At 40.5% G+C, this 17,193-nt stretch overlaps 1 protein-coding gene across 2 annotated transcripts in view; it reads right to left on the reverse strand.

Moving 5' to 3' along the window:
• Window positions 1-10,291: 10,291 nt before the first annotated feature.
• LOC122666894 overlaps window positions 10,292-17,193 on the reverse strand; it is a 54,995-nt gene continuing 48,093 nt past the window's right edge. Inside the window, exons 13-16 of one of the 2 annotated variants that reach the window (XM_043863005.1) lie at window positions 13,442-13,519; window positions 13,249-13,333; window positions 12,798-12,956; window positions 10,292-10,510 (exon numbers count right to left, since the gene is read on the reverse strand). In XM_043863005.1, coding sequence (XP_043718940.1) covers window positions 12,831-12,956; window positions 13,249-13,333; window positions 13,442-13,519 — 289 coding nt within the window. In that variant the 3' untranslated portion in view covers window positions 10,292-10,510; window positions 12,798-12,830. Of the gene's footprint in view, window positions 10,511-12,387; window positions 12,957-13,248; window positions 13,334-13,441; window positions 13,520-17,193 lie in introns of those variants that run through there. The other variant, XM_043862996.1, reaches the window with a different exon arrangement.

Here is a 17,193-nt window from a genome sequence, read left to right on the forward strand (position 1 = left end):
GGCGCCTTTCTCTCGCTTTGATTTCTGGTGTTGCCTTGGTCGCCTTGACAACTATGTCAATCAACACTTTATTATCTGATGTAGAGGATATATCAGAAGAGTACTTGAGCCGGTTGGACCAACAGAAAAAATCCACCCGGAGTGGGCGGAGGTACTAAACAAGATGGATTGAAAAATATATCCAATCGAAGATCTTGACGAGCCCTACAGGACTCAGTGCCTTTGGCGATGATGTATGTCCGTTTTTGGCATTCTGGGCGTATTTCGAAGGCGAAAAGGCCCGCCAAAGTTTGAAATTTGAATTTTAGCATAATTTTTAAAATTTGAATTGTATTCACCTTTATAAAAAGTTGTTTTAGGGTTTGTAATCCTCATTCTGAAATCTATTGAAAAAAATTAACATTTTCATCCCTTTCTTCTACCCTGTGGATTCGAGGTCGTCTGTATTAGAACGACCTCAAATTGAGGGGGCTGAGGAGTGATTATGTGTTTTTGAGTCTTCGCTCTTTATACAAGCTTAGTAGTAGTCTATAACACATAAATCTTTGTTCCACCGCGTCCAATCATGGTTTTAAATCTTTGGTCCATTTGCATTACATGAACTAAGGTTCTTTCTTGTATCATTTTTATTTTTGATTTTTGCCTATTTAACAAAAATTACTAATGAAAATCATTTTTTATCAAAACATAAAAATTGTTTGATAACCAATAGACATAATAGATTGTCTACTAAGAAATAGATTTGGTAGACCTATGTGCATAATGGTTTTTATAGCCTCTTTCACCATCCCCTCTCTATAGAGACCACTAATAACTGTGGTATACAATGTCAAATTAGCCTTACATCCCTGTTCCTTCTGCTCCATCTCCTTTAGAAGAGCAAGAGCTTCACCTGTATGCATACTATTGCAGAGCCCATTCATTATGGTTCCATAAGTGACTTCATCATATAGATATCCCAATTCCTCTATCTTATGAAACAACTCCATGGCAAGGCTAATCTCATCTCTCTCACAGAGTCCCCTAGCAGAGTACTTAAGGGATTGCACCTTGAAACTCCCCAACGACAGAGCCAGGTCAACAACAATTGCAACCAAGTTCAGGGGTGATGACACGTGGAAATGATGCAAAACTGAAAAAAAAAAACCAAGTTTAGGGTTGGTGACACGTGGAAATGATTTAAAACAGAGAAAAAAGAACCAAGTATAAGGGTGGTGACACGTCCAAATGATTCAATTCAAAACAAAGGTAAAAAAATCAAGAGACAACGCTAGACGAGGATCAAACTCCATTTCCTGAACGAAAACAATTTCCACTCTCGAACCAATAATAGCTCAACTCTCTGCTACCAAGTAAGGAGAGAGAAGGATGAATTTCGTAAAATAAGGGGTTGGTAGAAATATATGGATGTAAGAAGAGCCGAAAAAATCCAATGGGATTGTCACACTTGTGGAGGACAGAAATTCCAATATTCAAGACTTGGGTTTGACTCATACGATTTTCTATCTTCCTTACCGGGTACCTCTACAATATCGATTGTCTCAGGAAATGCCAACAGAGATGGTGGGAGAATTGACACGGAAGGGTGGTGAATTTGTTGCATGAAGTATGGTTAAAATATGTGATATAATGATGACAATACTGGACTTTGCTGTAATCCTACAATTCTATCGTTTTGTTATCCAATGTCATCCATGAATGTTTATGCAAGTGATTGGGAGCAATTAAATCAAACATTTGGATTTGTGCATTGCAAAGAAGAATTTATACATGTTTACAAAACGAAAAAAAAATGAAGTGATAATAAAAAATTGGGAAATTTATAGATACCATTCCTTAAGATATCACGTAAGTATAATCAAATCCCTTAATTTTTGAAAATCTTGCGTATCCCCTTGAGGTTCACAAAAGTTAACACATGCCCTAATTTCGTTAGTTTAAGTCTAATAATGTTAAAATCAAGGGTTTAACTAACAAAAAATGCCCTTACAAGAAGAAAGAAAAAAAAAAAAACCTGTAACTCATCTCCCCCAAATTGTTTGGGGAAGATGAGTTGTAGGTATCCTTGTAGAGAACACCATGGAAGCCGAGATGTCGGAGAACCCAATTTTTGGTCAAGCCCAGAGCTTTAAGGTGAGCAACAAAGGGACGAAGCAGAGAGAGAACCATAGAGAAAGATATTTGGCCAAGTCTAGAGCTTGTCGGTGCTGATTCGGATTCGAAGACGAAGAAGCAGATAAGAGAGGAGGAAAGAGAGTAGCCGAAGAGCAGAACGACCTCCCCTTCCATCGCAGATCGCAGCTTTTTTACTTTTTTTTTTAGGTTTTCTGGTTTGGACATTTATAAATGCGGCTCTCTTCGAAGCCCATCTCGAGTCCAAGTCGTGCAGACAAGTTTCCGCCTCCATTAACAAGGTTTCTGAAAAACAATGTGGGGAGTAGAAGCAGGGGAAGGTCTCGTTCAAGCCCTATGTTTGTACGAAAGAAGAACCTGCCTTGCATTTGTACAAATGGGCTGTGCCCACAGGTCCACTACTTTCTGGTCATTCGTCTCCTCTAGTATGTTCTGTATGGATTATTACTTTAAGAGCTTAGAGGGATGGTAAGTATGATTTAGTGTAAAATGATCTAGGGAGTAGTTCATTTTCAAGTTCAAAAATGAGAACCAGTAACTAATAGCATACAATGTGCTTTATCCAACATCGAATAGTTCTGCTCTTTTTTGGGTAATGTTGTAATCAAAGGCCACGGATCTATGTTTATAATTTTGTTAGTTACCCTTAGGGCTGCAACAGGGTCGGGTTGGGCCGGGCTTTATAGAATCCTAGCCCAACCCTAAGTCCCCTTAGCTGGGCCCAGGCCCGACCCGACCCTGACTCAGGGCCAAAAAAATCCAACCCTGACCCGCCCTCAGGGTCGGGTCGGGCCGACCCTGATTGGCCCTGATCATGGGGAGGGGGAAAGAAATGCATGGGCTAGAATGGGCTGCGAAGAACATTATTAATTTTACATAAAATAACAATATAATAAATTATATTATAACACTTATTGTCTTCATATATAATATATTATATAAAAAAATGTGGGTGAAATTTAAAGTTTATAATGTATAAATTATATCAATATATATTTTATAGTATAACTGAAATAAGGGCCGGGCCAAGCTTAGCTCGAGGCCTCAACCCTAACCCGACCCGACCCTAACTCAGGGTCAGAAATTTCCAGCCCTAACCTGCCCTCAGGGCCAAATATCTCAGCCCAGACCCTGTTCGGGCTCAGGGCGGGCCAGGGCGGGTTCGGGTCGATAGGGCTAAACTTGCACCCCTAGTTACCCTAGTTGATTCAGTCAGTGAGTTACCCTAGTTGCTTCAGTCAGTGATTCAATGTTCACATGTTGCAGGGAATAGCAATGAGCAGAAGTCTCCTCCTACTACTCATTATGTGTCTAAGATTATTGCAAGCATCCAACGGAGTAAACCGCGTTGAAACTGAAGGAACCGCTTAGTGTTCCCAGCTGCTCCGATCGGGCATGCAAGTCATCTAGATCTCCCCTCTGTGTAGCCAACAAGCGACCCTATAAGAAGAGAATATGAGTACCCTAGGTAGCATGTCCAAATAACCCAAGCTAAAAAGGATACTCACCTGATCCCGAACCATCGTCGATCACTCATAGAGGATTGCATCCATGATCCCCCATCATCTGGCACATGTCTGCGTACCGCTCTACGTCGACCTGTCACAATAATGCTAGTCAGAATCATGATGAGTGGATTGCATCAAGAAAGACAGATAGGTAGGAGCTTACCCTATCATAAGAGAGAGGAAGCCCCAGGCTACTGTCGGGCACTATGCACTCCGGAAGGCAGACCGAAGAATGGCTATCCAACAACGAGGGCATAGTCCACCCCCGGTAACCTGCGACGTGGTCTCTCATACCTGCCAGTCTCAAGGTCGAAGGCCCACCTACTCAAGGAACAAGTCGGGAGGTACCATCCCCCGCAGGTCTCAAGGTGACCTCCAACCCATAAATCCCAAGGATGAGAGGACGACCTGGAAACTGAAAAAGAAAATAAGAGTGTTAGATTCAATAACCAATGGCAAAAGCATCAAAGATAGAGTAAGAGGGACTTACCAGGGGACCCTCTCGGTGAGGGGGACGCAGACTGTCTCTCGATGCAGGAAGGCCTGATAAAACTGGTCAAAAACAAACAATCCCATGGCATCGATGTCCGCTACCAGCTCTAATACAGCCTCGTCAGCAATTAGGTTGATGCCTTGCATAAAACCTGGGGGAGGGGTAGGGACAAGCTGAGACCCAAATCACTGGCGAGTGACCCTCTCACCCAAATAAAGGATATTGTCACTCAGGCCCCGAAACATTATTCACTTGTAGCAAAGCTCAAGGGCGTGCAAGTACTCGTCCACGACTGGGGCGTCCTCCTCGTCAAATGGTTGCCACATAACCTACAACAAGGGTAGGATGAATTAGCTTAGTCATTTCGGAAGCACATAAATAATTAATGAAAAGATAAGGATATACAATGTTGGCAGTCAAGGAGTCAAGCTGGGCTCGCAGCTAATCCTCTGAAGTTGCAGCACCGTCTCTGTCGGTCTGCCTCGACTCCCACCGAGAAGCCCTCGAAAATGGGCAAGCCCACACATTCTTCAGCTTAGGGGTATGGACCCCCAAGACCTTATAACACCAGATCTGTCAAGAAACAATGAAGCATGGTGAGATGATATACCAAGGAAAGAACCAATAAATGCAAAAAAAGAAAAGAAAAAGGAAAGAGGAATACCCAGAGGACATAGGCATAGCCTATGAGGCCAGGTACGCCAATTGGGACCAGGTCTAGCATCCCCATAAAATGGGCATATGCAGATCCTCCCCAATAGAGGCCTCTCGCCTGGTCGAAGTCCTCAAAAAAGCGGGCAAAGGTGAGGCCCAACTCCTCTAACATCACAGAAGAGGACCTCTCTTATCAGGTAGAGAAGAAAGCTTTGGGCGGCCTGATCCAGGAGCACTGGGGGAGAGTCATCGGTCACCACGTGACCCTCCAAAGTCTTACGAAGGGCAGTCAGCCAAATAGAACGTTCCGTAAGGTTGACAAGCCTCAAACGATCCTCCCTGGTGAGACATACGGGCTCTCCTACGAAAGGTAGGCCCATGTTCATGTAAAAACACAACGGGTGATTGTCTCTTCCCCCTTTGGAATATGGAAAGTGTGCGTGCTAGGCCACCAACGCTCGGCAAGTAGAGTATCCATCTCCGGCACTATCAGCTGGCACATACGCCCGAGGCTAGTCTGGTCGACCCTCTCCCTCAGTCTGGGCCACAACCCCATGTTCCACTCGCGTACCTACTCGGTGCAGCAATACTTCTTATAATGCGGACAATAGAGCTCTTGCACTAGAAAACAAAACAAAAAAATAATTTTGCATTGATTTACATAAAATGCATGCGAATGTGCCATTAAATGCCCAAGGTGGTATCTAGTGTGTTTGCATTGATTTACGTGGCATTGGATACCTAAGGTGGTATGTAGTGTGTATGCATGCGACTTGTTCCATTAGATGCCTAGGATGGTATCTAGTGTGATTGCATCGATTTGTGTGCCATTAGATACCTAAGGTGGTATTCAGTGGATTTATGTTGATTAGATGCCTAGGGTGGTATCTAGTGTGTTTGCATCGATTTATGTGTCATTAGATGCCTAAGGTGGTATCTAGTGGATTTATCTTGATTTATGTGTCATTAGATGCATAGGGTGGTATCTAGTGTGTTTGCATTGATTTGCGTGTCATTGGATGCCTATGATGGTATCTAGTGGATTTATCTTGACTTATGTGCCATTAAATGCCTAGGGTGGTATCTAGTGTGTTTGCATTGATTTGTGTGCCATTGGATGTCTAAGGTGGTATCTAGTGGATTTATCTTAATTCATGTGCCATTGGATGCCTAAGGTGGTATCTAGTGGATTTGTCTTGACTTATGTGCCATCAAATGTCTGGGGAGGTATCTAATATGTTTGCATCGATTTGGGTGACATCGGATACCTAAGGTGGTATCTAGTGGATTTATCTTGTACCATTAGATACCTAGAGTGGTATCTAGTGTGTGGTATATATATACCTAAGACCGTGTCTACCGAATAAACATGGTGCATGCATAACGACAAAGGAGTTAGGGTACATACCTGGTGGTCGCCCGGCCCTCATACGCAACAGCACTTGTGCCAACTATACCGCCAGAGAACAATTCAGCCTCGACGTGGATGTCGATGAAGGGTCTTCATGGTTCCTATAGCACTCGATTTCATCAAAATAGCAAAACATATACAACCTTCCATACCTGATAACAAGTTCAACACAAACTTTAGACCGGCGACGAATGGAAAGAATAGCTCGAAAACAAATCTTGGGGAGCAATAGAATAAATATCAACCGGCCTCCATTAGAGCGGCCTCCACCTCGTCTTAACCATGCAAAGACCAACGCTACGGTCACAACCTGCTTGTGACGAGACATACCTAGAAAGACACATCCCACCAGAGAATTATTCCAGGCTATTGCGGCGATATCCTCCAATTCGTCCCCTACCACAAACTCGCCTTCGTCGACTTGGTCTGTGTCTACGTCTGCATCTGCCTCTATGTTAAAAACCTCCACCTCTTCTTGAACATTCCATGCCGAATTATTCTAGGCTACTACAGCGCTGTCCTCAAATTTGCCCCTACCATGAAGTATTTTTTGCCTTCATCTTCATCTCCACCTGGACAACTTCCAATGGTCATGGTGATTCACTCACAAGGAGGAGAGAAGTAAACACTCACTAGCAGAAGAGAAAATCCTCACAAGGAGGAAAGAAGCAAAAATTCACTAGCTCCTTTTTTTATTTTATTTTTGTGTGAGAAAAAAATGCTTAGAAGTGATATATGGTAAGAGATATTTTACTTCTCTTAATTTATTTTACAGTTCCATGACCTAAAATAGTGGGGTGCACCCTAAGTTTACCTACAATGAAACATTTCCTATGAATAAAAATTGGGAGAGGATTCCCCACGCTGTCAGTGTGAGGAGGATCTGCATGTCACACCAATGGGTGTCCTAGAAATAATATCGTTCATATATGGCCCTTATTTTCAAAACAGATGAGAAAAATTATTACAAAAAATCCTGTAAGAGGAAAACTGCACATTGGCAGTGTGGCAATCCTTTTCCCATAAAAATTTTACCACTTATAATTTAGCTCCACTTGTTTTACTTAAATGCTCGCTTTGTTTCCCTGTAAAAAGGTGAAGGAAAACTTTCTTGTAAAATATGATTTTTCATTGGCTGTAAAAATAATAGGGAGAAAGAACACCACCCGGTCGTGCAACGAAGCGTGCAAAATGACCGGCGCACACCCTGGAAAGGTGGAAAGGACCAGGGGTGCACCAATCATTTTGCACACGAATGTGTTTGCACACAGGTACACATTGCGCTGCGCGACTAGGTGACATTCCTTTTCCCAAAATAATAAAAAAAAAATTCATGTAATTACTTAATTTGCACAAAAAAAAAATTACAACGAAACAGAGAGATCCAAAAGAAAATAAAGAGGTCTTCTATTCTTCTAACATAAAAAAACTGGGTTCACATTGTCAATGATGTGTTCAAATCCTGTCTCACTTTACAAAGCCCAAAAATAGGGTGGATTTCGGACATAACACAGTAAGACGAATATTTGAAGGGGTATTTAGATCACTACAGAACTCATGCTAAACATGAATAAAGACTACTTTTGTCAAAGTTTACCTCTCCTTTTTAACAGCCGAAGGAAGGTATCTGAAATCTCGTGAAAAGCAAGATATGCATTTGACATTGTCAACATGTGGAGACTAAAGTGTAATTCATCCTCTCTTTTTTTGCAATCAGCAAGGTAACTCCTCACGTTCGGGAAAAAAAAATACCAAAGATTAGGACCGACTCTAAACTCATCCCACTCAGGACAGCACTGGGTTAGGCCCTTTCGTTGGGTACCATTCCTTTGACGAGGTTTTTACTGATGGTCAGCTGAAGGAAACTCCTAATCATCTTATTAGGATTATCAGCCGAGTGACAACTTGAGATTCCTTGAAAGTCTTTGATAGTTTGACACCAGTAGGCAAGTCCCACATTTCTTTTAAGGACCTCTGCAATACACTTAAAAAATGACTTTCAAAAACCCAGGACATTTCTCTCCAACCAAATTGATCAGTTAACTGCATCGAAAAACTGAAAGGGGGAAAAGAAAAGGACCAGCTAATTGCATGTGGAGGCATATGAAGCAAATGTTTCTCCTTTCGTATTCAGTTCTAAAGCCTTCCAGGCAAAAATAGTAGCTCTGTAATCCCCTAGGAGTGCGCTATTGATATTAAAGATCTTTGTAAACAGTAACCAAATGTCAAAAAAAAAATGCAATGCATGTGTGTATAAACAAAGTTCATATTAGAGCAGTGACAACTGATAAATACAAAACAATATGGTATAAAGTGACAAAAATACAAGAATATCTCTATCGTCTGGACTAGTGGTAGTTTTTACCACAGGTGAGGGATCAATAAATATCTCACACAAATCGTAATTGATAGACCCAAATTGAACTAACCTGAATGTGATATGGCATGCCTGAGTCAAAAATGTAGAATCATAAACCTGATTTGCCGTCCCTGATTCTGGTACTTACAAATCTCAACGCTGCCTGCCCTGGTGGATTCAATCATAATACAGAATAAATGAAGTTTGTAGCTAATAGCAAAAAGGAAGACCAGGAAGTATGGTACAAAGAAATAACACTTTCACAATGCCCTTGGACAGGAATTTATTTGGAGGGACAGAAAGTGTCCATTACTGTTGTTGGCAGTTAGAAACTTTGATCAAATAAAATTTAAGCACACTTCAAAATTTTCAAACCCTGAATACAATCAATTAAATATACAGTATGATCTACATTCTTCTCTCCTGCACATTCCTGGGCATGAGAGTTTATTTTAGGCTTTCAGATTTTCTTTGGACACACTAAACCCCCTTACTATTTACGGTTAAGTAATAGTAATATAAGTTGTCCTCCATAAAAATGTGACATTACACCAATACATTGATCAATATATACATTTTTCTCTTCCTTTCTCATGAAAGAAAAATGTTACTACTTGAGTACAGTAGTCTTTTTGGTACATGTATAGCTGGCATCCTGGTAAGGTTTACTTCTGCTGCAACTATGGGGGGTCATATAATACATTCAATTCAATATCATAATGAGAAGGTACTTTGACCATGTCATCAGCACATCACTAAGCGGACTGCTGGAACTGAAATTTTCAAATCCTGCTCCAGGTACAAGGAAATGTCCAAGAGGATAGCTCCGTTAAGGTTGGACTCTCTTTACTAGCCTCAAAAGAGAGTGTGCAACAGGCTCATGCTCAATTCTTCCATGGACAGCAATGGGAGCTAGCTGCACATATACTAGGACTTATGCCATGTCCCCAGTCCATCTGTTAGAAAAATTCAACCAACATGATATCAGTCATCTCTAGACTTTATCCATGGCTCACTATCCATTTGCCCATTTCATCTTTAGACCAAGAAACCTGCTGCTGCTGGTCCAGAAGGGAATCCCTTTAGACACACAATAACAGTCATACCTTGTTCCATTCAGAACCCGAAAACTCCACCTAAAATGTCTGGCTACTGGGCCAGGCCCACTGATCATCCGACTTTGATGAAGTCCTGTAAATCTCAAGAGCACAGTATTAATACCGCATGAAAATTGCCCCAAATGGAAATTTTTTTTTTTTTTTCTTTAGTGGGGGAGGAGGGGGTGGTACTAAAATGACGGAACATTCAGATCAATGGACAGAGGATGATGGGGTAGCTAAACTTTAGCAACAAATTCTGGGGGCAGTAAGACCTTCAATAGGGAAACAAGTGCCATGTGCAGTGATCTATAATCAAATATTTAAACACCATCCCAGAAGAGAGGGTTAGATAAGCCATGCAATCAGATAGAAAAGCAGCATTTGCTCAACATACCAAACTGCTATATGCTGGCAAGTCCCAACCATCCATTTTATCCCCTTAACAGCTTTCGATGTGGGCAACAAAGACCAGTGACTGCAGAAATGGTGCAAATGTGCATTAGAAGGTGGGGAAAGGCAGGGCAGAAGTGAAGATATCCTCCCTCCCACCCTCCCTCAACAGCCTCATTTTGAAGATATTAGTCTCCTCGTCCTTTGATAAACAAAAATCTCTCTTTCTTGGGTTTTAAGACTATGGTTGTAACTTCATCCAATGCCATGAACCATCTTATTCTTTTTAACAAAATACCAAGTACCCAAAATAATAAAGATGATGGACAACAGAAAATGCACCTGGCTTCATAGTGATTATGGTTATGCGCTTACACCTCCGCTCTTTCACAGTTCGTGAAAGAGGTAGTAGTTGCAAAGCCACAGGCCAGATTTGTTGGAGGAAAGCTTGCCACGATTCGTCTGCACATTAGAAATTAAAATATAATCCAAATACATGTATAAATATGCTATAATCCTTCCAAGTCTATCACAGTTTTTTACAGGAATTAGAGGTGGCAATTGGGTGGGTTCTAGTGGATAAGCTACAATGTCTCCGGCTACATGCCCAGACCAAACTTGTTTATTTTATAATTGAGGAGGTTCAGGTGCCCAAGCAGAAAATCTAAAAACTAGGAAAAAAATTATAGCAATTCCATATATCATAATCTTTTAATTATAATACAAGCATTGACCAGGTTTGAGCAGGTTTGGATGGGTGTTGTCCAGTGAGAGGGCCATACTAGTCAGTAGGTCCTAGTACCCACACCCAAAACCAGCCCATTTAATAATTCAGGCTAGCAGGCGGAATCCAAGGAAGCCGCTTATTACTCAGACTGTTTTCCTGCAGATTAGAGCCATGGTTTCAAGTATTGGTATGAAATCAGCAGGGGCAGACCAATATCCTTAGTTGTATAAGGGTACCTAAAGTAAGGCCTAATTTTCTTCATTTCCCCAAGCTGGAATGGTGTTAGGCCTAGTGATGCAGATTCATCACCGAAATGGGATTATTTCTTTAGAAATAAGTCTAGGGTTGGGATATATATATGTTGGGCCTTTGATCCCAAGGGTTTTCGATGTAATAGGCCACTTTAATGAGCCTAAACTAGGGGTATATAGGTTGCATACGGAATTAGCCCAATACTTAGTTTATTTTTATGTTTTTTTAATTGAACCGGTTCAAATTGGTTCAATTTAAGTGATGATATGACTTGGTTAAGTGGTCATATGATGTAAGTTGGGCTGGATTAAGACTCTATAAGTCCAGCCATATTTTGAATCTATTTCTTTTAGTATTTTAGTTTCCTAGTCAGTTTAAGTTACCTAATAAGTTAAGGATTGGGTTAGGCTTTTCCTTTTTAGAGTAGAAGTCTATTTTTGAGTCTTTTATATAAGGTTGTAAGGGGGCAAAGCCCTGGATACGAATTTGATTAATGAAAAGCTTTTGTTTGCTGCCATTGCTGTTGCCCTGCTCGGTTGAGTGTTGCTCCTTGTGAATGTGCATCCTTCTGGATCTCAAGGTGGAAAGGGATTGGTGGAATCCGGTTGACTCCTTACGCCGTGACGGCTGGGAGGATCTTCTTCAATTCGAAGGTGGTTCTATCCTTCACATCTGTTCAAGCTGCTGCCAGTGGAATATCCAGTAAGTTTGACACCCAATTTCTTCTTCTAACCCTCTAATCATTTCCCCCAATCGCTCCCCTTTATTTTTTGTTTGAATCCCATAAACCCTAACTCCATTAAACTCTAGATCTTGCTGCTCAGCTCATAGTTGTCACGGCGGTTAGGCGATCCAAGGCGGTGGAGAGGGCCAAAGTTTAAGGCGACACCAACTAGGCGAACAAGGCGTCCAAGGTGCCTGCCTAGGCGACCAAGGCGCCCAAGTCGACCAAGGCGCCTGGACGCCTAGGCGTCACCTAGGCGACGCCTTGACAACTATGGCTCAGCCATATTTGTCCATCAAAACCCTTCCCCTCATCCTTCATTAATTTCCCCAAAACCCATAGTTGATCCTGACTTACTGCCCAGTTTTACAGAATTTTCAAAACTCTTAAAAGTCTATAATACCTACATTATTAGAGTCCTATAAACCTGCCTAGCCATACCTCCGAAGCCCCCCTTCCATTATCCTAACCTAAGCCCTAGATTTGACCTAAAATTGCAATTCTGTCCAACTGAAACTGCAGAACCAACAGCTCCTTAGTTCCTTGTTATTGGTCCTGGTTTGATTGGCTTCTAGTAGGGCTTTACCCTATCTAGAACTACATTACCTAGTTATTTTTTATTCCCACTTTGGATCGTCCAGGATCAGGTCAGAGTGGGTGACTCATATCAGTTGATACCTATCCAGTCCTGGATCCTGATATTTGAAATCTTGGTTAAACCATTAAAGTAATCAGCTCAGCACAGGATAGCCAGGCTGGGCCACAGATTGCCACCCCTAGTAGGAAACCTACCAAAATTAAGCTTGCGCAACCCCTAAAAGACAAAACTGATAATCCAATACAGAAAGCACAAACACCTCCGAGACCAAAATATCAAGGTCTTCCTTCTTCAGTTAAAATATAATGATTGGGGGTGGTGTCCGAAAGTCACAAGAAACTCCATAGAAATTAAAAATAATCAACTTACTGTGATTCCACCAATTGTCAAATACTGTGTCAACTTAGCTTTAGCTGTAGGACATATTAAGTTGACTAAGAGTACCCACCAGATTAGATTTCATTGAGCTGATCAAAGCTCACTATACATGATGAATACTTGGGACGATTTTTGGAAGTAATCTATATGATGGCCTTGCACTTGGATCACCATTACTTGGGAGAGATGTAAGTTCATTCTCCAGGGAAGAATAAGCATCTGCAAATGCCTGCACCATGCAGTCAGAAAATATTGAGAAACATACAACAAACAACCACTGCCTCAAAACATGTAAGATATTTCTGTTATACATAACTCCAATTAGTTATATGCTTTTCTTCCTTTTATTTTTTATCTGGTCTAATTTTAAAATCAAAATTTAATTATTACAAGAGTTATTATCCATGACGCTTTTTAATTGACTGGTTGACTAACTCTAATACATCAAATCCTATTTACAGAGTTTCCAATCATGCGTATCACATTTAACGGAATTTTATGAAAACAAAATAAAGGCTGACCTTGATACATTGATGTATGCGAAAGCAATTCCTCCCTACATTATTTGTTGGGAAAAGGGGATCATCGATGTGAATTGGATCAATGCTACAAAATTCAGTTGTAAAAATCCCTCAAAAGTTACACAAAAGAAGAATACAACGAGACAAGTTTAATGGAAAACAAGTTCGAGCAAATAAAGCAACATGTTATTACCTATGTCCTCTTTCCCTGTTAACATAAATCCCATTTCCTTGGATAGAAATACGCATTTGCCGTGGATCAAACAGATTCCTAAAAAAAATTACATGTTTGGTCATTAGTAATGATAGTGAGAGATGTGACAAAAATAATAGACAACAATATAAAGCAACATACTAACACGGGCAAGAGATCTAATTATCACTATTTAACAATCTACGACTCTGCTACCATACAATACCACTTATGCAGTACACAAGATGGTATCATATGAACCCATCTTCCAATTCAGTATCTTAATGTATGGCCTATACAGAGCAAAATGCAAGGCCCTCAATATTGTTAGAGTTTATGTAATAAGGGTACTTTAGATACTAGTTTGTTATGTAGTTGTCTTACATTGTAATTTCTGGTTTTTACCTCTTACCTCCCTAGGAAGGTGTATGTAATTCCTTTGATCTTATTATTGAAGTAATATAGGTGTGGTGGAGTTTGAACTTAAAAAGAAGATTGATTCTAGTAAAGGAGAAGTAATTTACAGCAACAAAGAAGGAGAAGAAGAGGAGAAGAGGAGAAGAGAAGAGAGATTGGGAGAATAATCGATTATGTGTGTTGAGTTATTCTCAACACACATATTTACTTCATTAATCATTTCTAAGAATTACATAGACCCTAGGGAGGTAAATAGAAATAAGAAGAAATAAAAGAAATACAACTTAGCCATGTCTAATAATAAGACAATGACAAAACAACCCTTATACAACCATTCTAATAACTCTAACACTCCCCCTTAAGCTAGAGAATAAATGTCATACATTCCCAGCTTGTACAATAAGGTACTAAATAGACTAGGAATGAGACCCTTGGTGAAGATATCTGCTACTTGATCACCTGTCTTCACAAAAGGAGTACAAATGCACCCAGAATCCAGCTTCTCTTTGATGAAGTATCGATCAACCTCAATATGTTTGGTTTGATCATGCTGAACCAGATTATGGGCAATGTCTATAGCAGCTTTGTTGTCACAATAAAGTCTCATTGGCCCTTCAGTTTCAAAACTCAAGTCTTGAAGTAGTCTCTTTAGCCATATAAGCTCACACACTCTATGAGCCATGGCCCTAAACTCAGCCTCTGCACTGGATCTAGCTACAACTGGTTGTTTCTTGCTCCTCCAGGTAACTAGATTACCACCCACAAAGATACAGTACCCAAAAGTAGACCTCCTATCAGAGATTGAACCAGCCCAATCAACATCTGTGTAGCCTTCAATCTGCAAATGGTCATGCCTGGCAAAAAGAAGACCTTTTCTTGGACAGGATTTCAAGTATCTAATGATGCGATACACCGCATCCAGATGTCCACTCCTGGGAGAATGCATGAACTGACTCACCACTCCAGTTGCATAAAGATGTCTGGTCGAGTCAAGGAGAGATAGATTAATTTCCCAACTAATCTTTAATACTTGCTGGCATTTATAAGAGAAGAACCACATTCATCACCAAACTTATGATTCGGATCAATGGGGGAAGTTGCTGGTTTGCACCCCCATCATGCCTGTCTCTTTCAAAAGATCCAAGACAGATTTCCTTTGGCAGATGTTGATTCCTTTCCTTGATCTAGATACTTCAATACCCAAGAAGTATTTAAAGAGTCCAAGACCTTTGATCTCAAACTGTTTAGCCAAATAAGACTTCAATCTGTTTATCTCAATAACATCATTCCCAGTTACCACAATATCATCAACATAGACAATGACAGCTGTAACTGTACCATTACCTCTTCTGATAAACAAGGTGTGGTAAGCTTGACTCTGATAATACCCAACCAAGTTGGAACTTAAAAGAGGATCGATTCTAGTAAAGGAGAAGTAATTTACAGCAACAAAGGAGGAGGAGAAGAGAAGAAGAGAAGAGAGGAGGAAGAAGAAGAGAGATTAGGAGAATAATCGATTATGTGTGTTGAGTGATTCTCAACACACATATTCACTTCATAAATAATTTCAAAGAATTACATAGACCTCCCTAGGGAGGTAAATAGAAATAAGAAGAAATAACATAAATACAACTTAGCCATTTTTAATAATAAGACAATGACAGAACAACCCTTGTATAACCATTCTAATAACTCTAACACTCCCCCTCAAGCTGGATAATAAATGTCATACATTCCCAGCTTGCACAATAAGGTACTAAATAGACTAGGAATGAGACCCTTGGTGAAGATATCTGCTACTTGATCACCTGTCTTCACAAAGGGAGTATAAATGCACCCAGAATCCAGCTTCTCTTTGATGAAGTATCGATCAACCTCAATATAAGACCTTTTCCTTGACAGAATTTCAAGTATCTAATGAAGTGATACACTGCATCCAGATGTCCACTCCTAGGAGCATGCATGAACTGACTCACTACTCCAACTGCATAAGAGATGTCTGTTTGAGTCAAAGAGAGATAGATTAGTTTCCTAACTAATCTTTGGTACTTGCTGGCATCTATAAGAGAAGAACCACATTCATCACCAAACTTATGATTCGGATCAATGGGGGAAGTTGCTGGTTTGCATCCCATCATGTCTGTCTCTTTCAGAAGATCCAAGACAAATTTCCTTTGGCAGATGTTGATTCCTTTCCTTGATCTAGATACTTCAATACCCAAGAAGTATTTAAAGAGTCCAAGGTCTTTGATCTTAAACTGTTTAGCCAGATAAGACTTCAATCAGTTTATTTCAGTAACATCAGTCCCAGTTACTACAATGTCATCAACATAGACAATGAGAGCTGTTACTGTACCATTACCTCTTCTGATAAACAAGGTGTGGTCAGCTTAACTCTGATAATACCCATTTTCAGCCTGTCTAAATTTCTCAAACCAAGCCTTAGGAGACTGTTTGAGGCCATAAAAAACTTTCTCCAAGAGATACACTTTTCCTTCAGCTGAGGGACACTTAAAACCAAATGGAGGCTGCATGTACACTTCTTCTGCTAAATCTCCATGAAGAAATGCATTCTTCACATCTAATTGCTACATTGGCCAATCTTTATTGGCTGCCACTGAAAGAAGAACCCTGATTGAGTTATGCTTGGCTACAGGGGCAAAAGTCTCCTGGTAGTAAATGCCATACACTTAACTATACCCTTTTGCAACCAGCCTAGCTTTGTATCTTTCCACTATACCATCGGATCTATACTTGATGGTATAAACCCATTTGCATCCAACTGGAGTTCTTCCCCTGGGAAGATCAACTAGTGTCCAAGTATTGTTCTTTTCCAAAGCCACCATTTCCTCAGGCATTGCTTACATCCATTTTGGATCAGATAAGGCCTCTATGACATTTTTGGGAATGGAAGAAGACTCAAGGGCAGTGGAAAAGACAATACCTATAGGATAAATAGAGTCATAGGAAACAAACTGGGCTATAGGTTAGTACAGGCTCTCTTCCCCTTTCTCATAGCAACGGGAAGATTTAATTCAGAAGAAGTATTTTTTTTTGGGTGAATAAGAAATTCATTACCAAGAAGGAGAAGTATTACCTGACTAAGGAAGATGAGACTGAGGATGAGGATCCAAAGAGGGGTTTTGGCGGGGTTACTTTCCCTTCAACGCATACCAGGGTTGCTTTCCTTTTCCCTTCAACAAGCATTCACCTCTTATGAATACAACATTTTTTAATCTTATTCCCTTGTATTCTTTTTTCCTGCTAGCATCACCACCACTACTAGCATCAGTATAAACAACACCATCAGCATCAACAACATCCACTTCTTTGTA

The sequence above is a fragment of the Telopea speciosissima genome, chromosome 1 (genome assembly GCF_018873765.1).
Source record: "Telopea speciosissima isolate NSW1024214 ecotype Mountain lineage chromosome 1, Tspe_v1, whole genome shotgun sequence".
Lineage (NCBI taxonomy): Eukaryota > Viridiplantae > Streptophyta > Magnoliopsida > Proteales > Proteaceae > Telopea > Telopea speciosissima.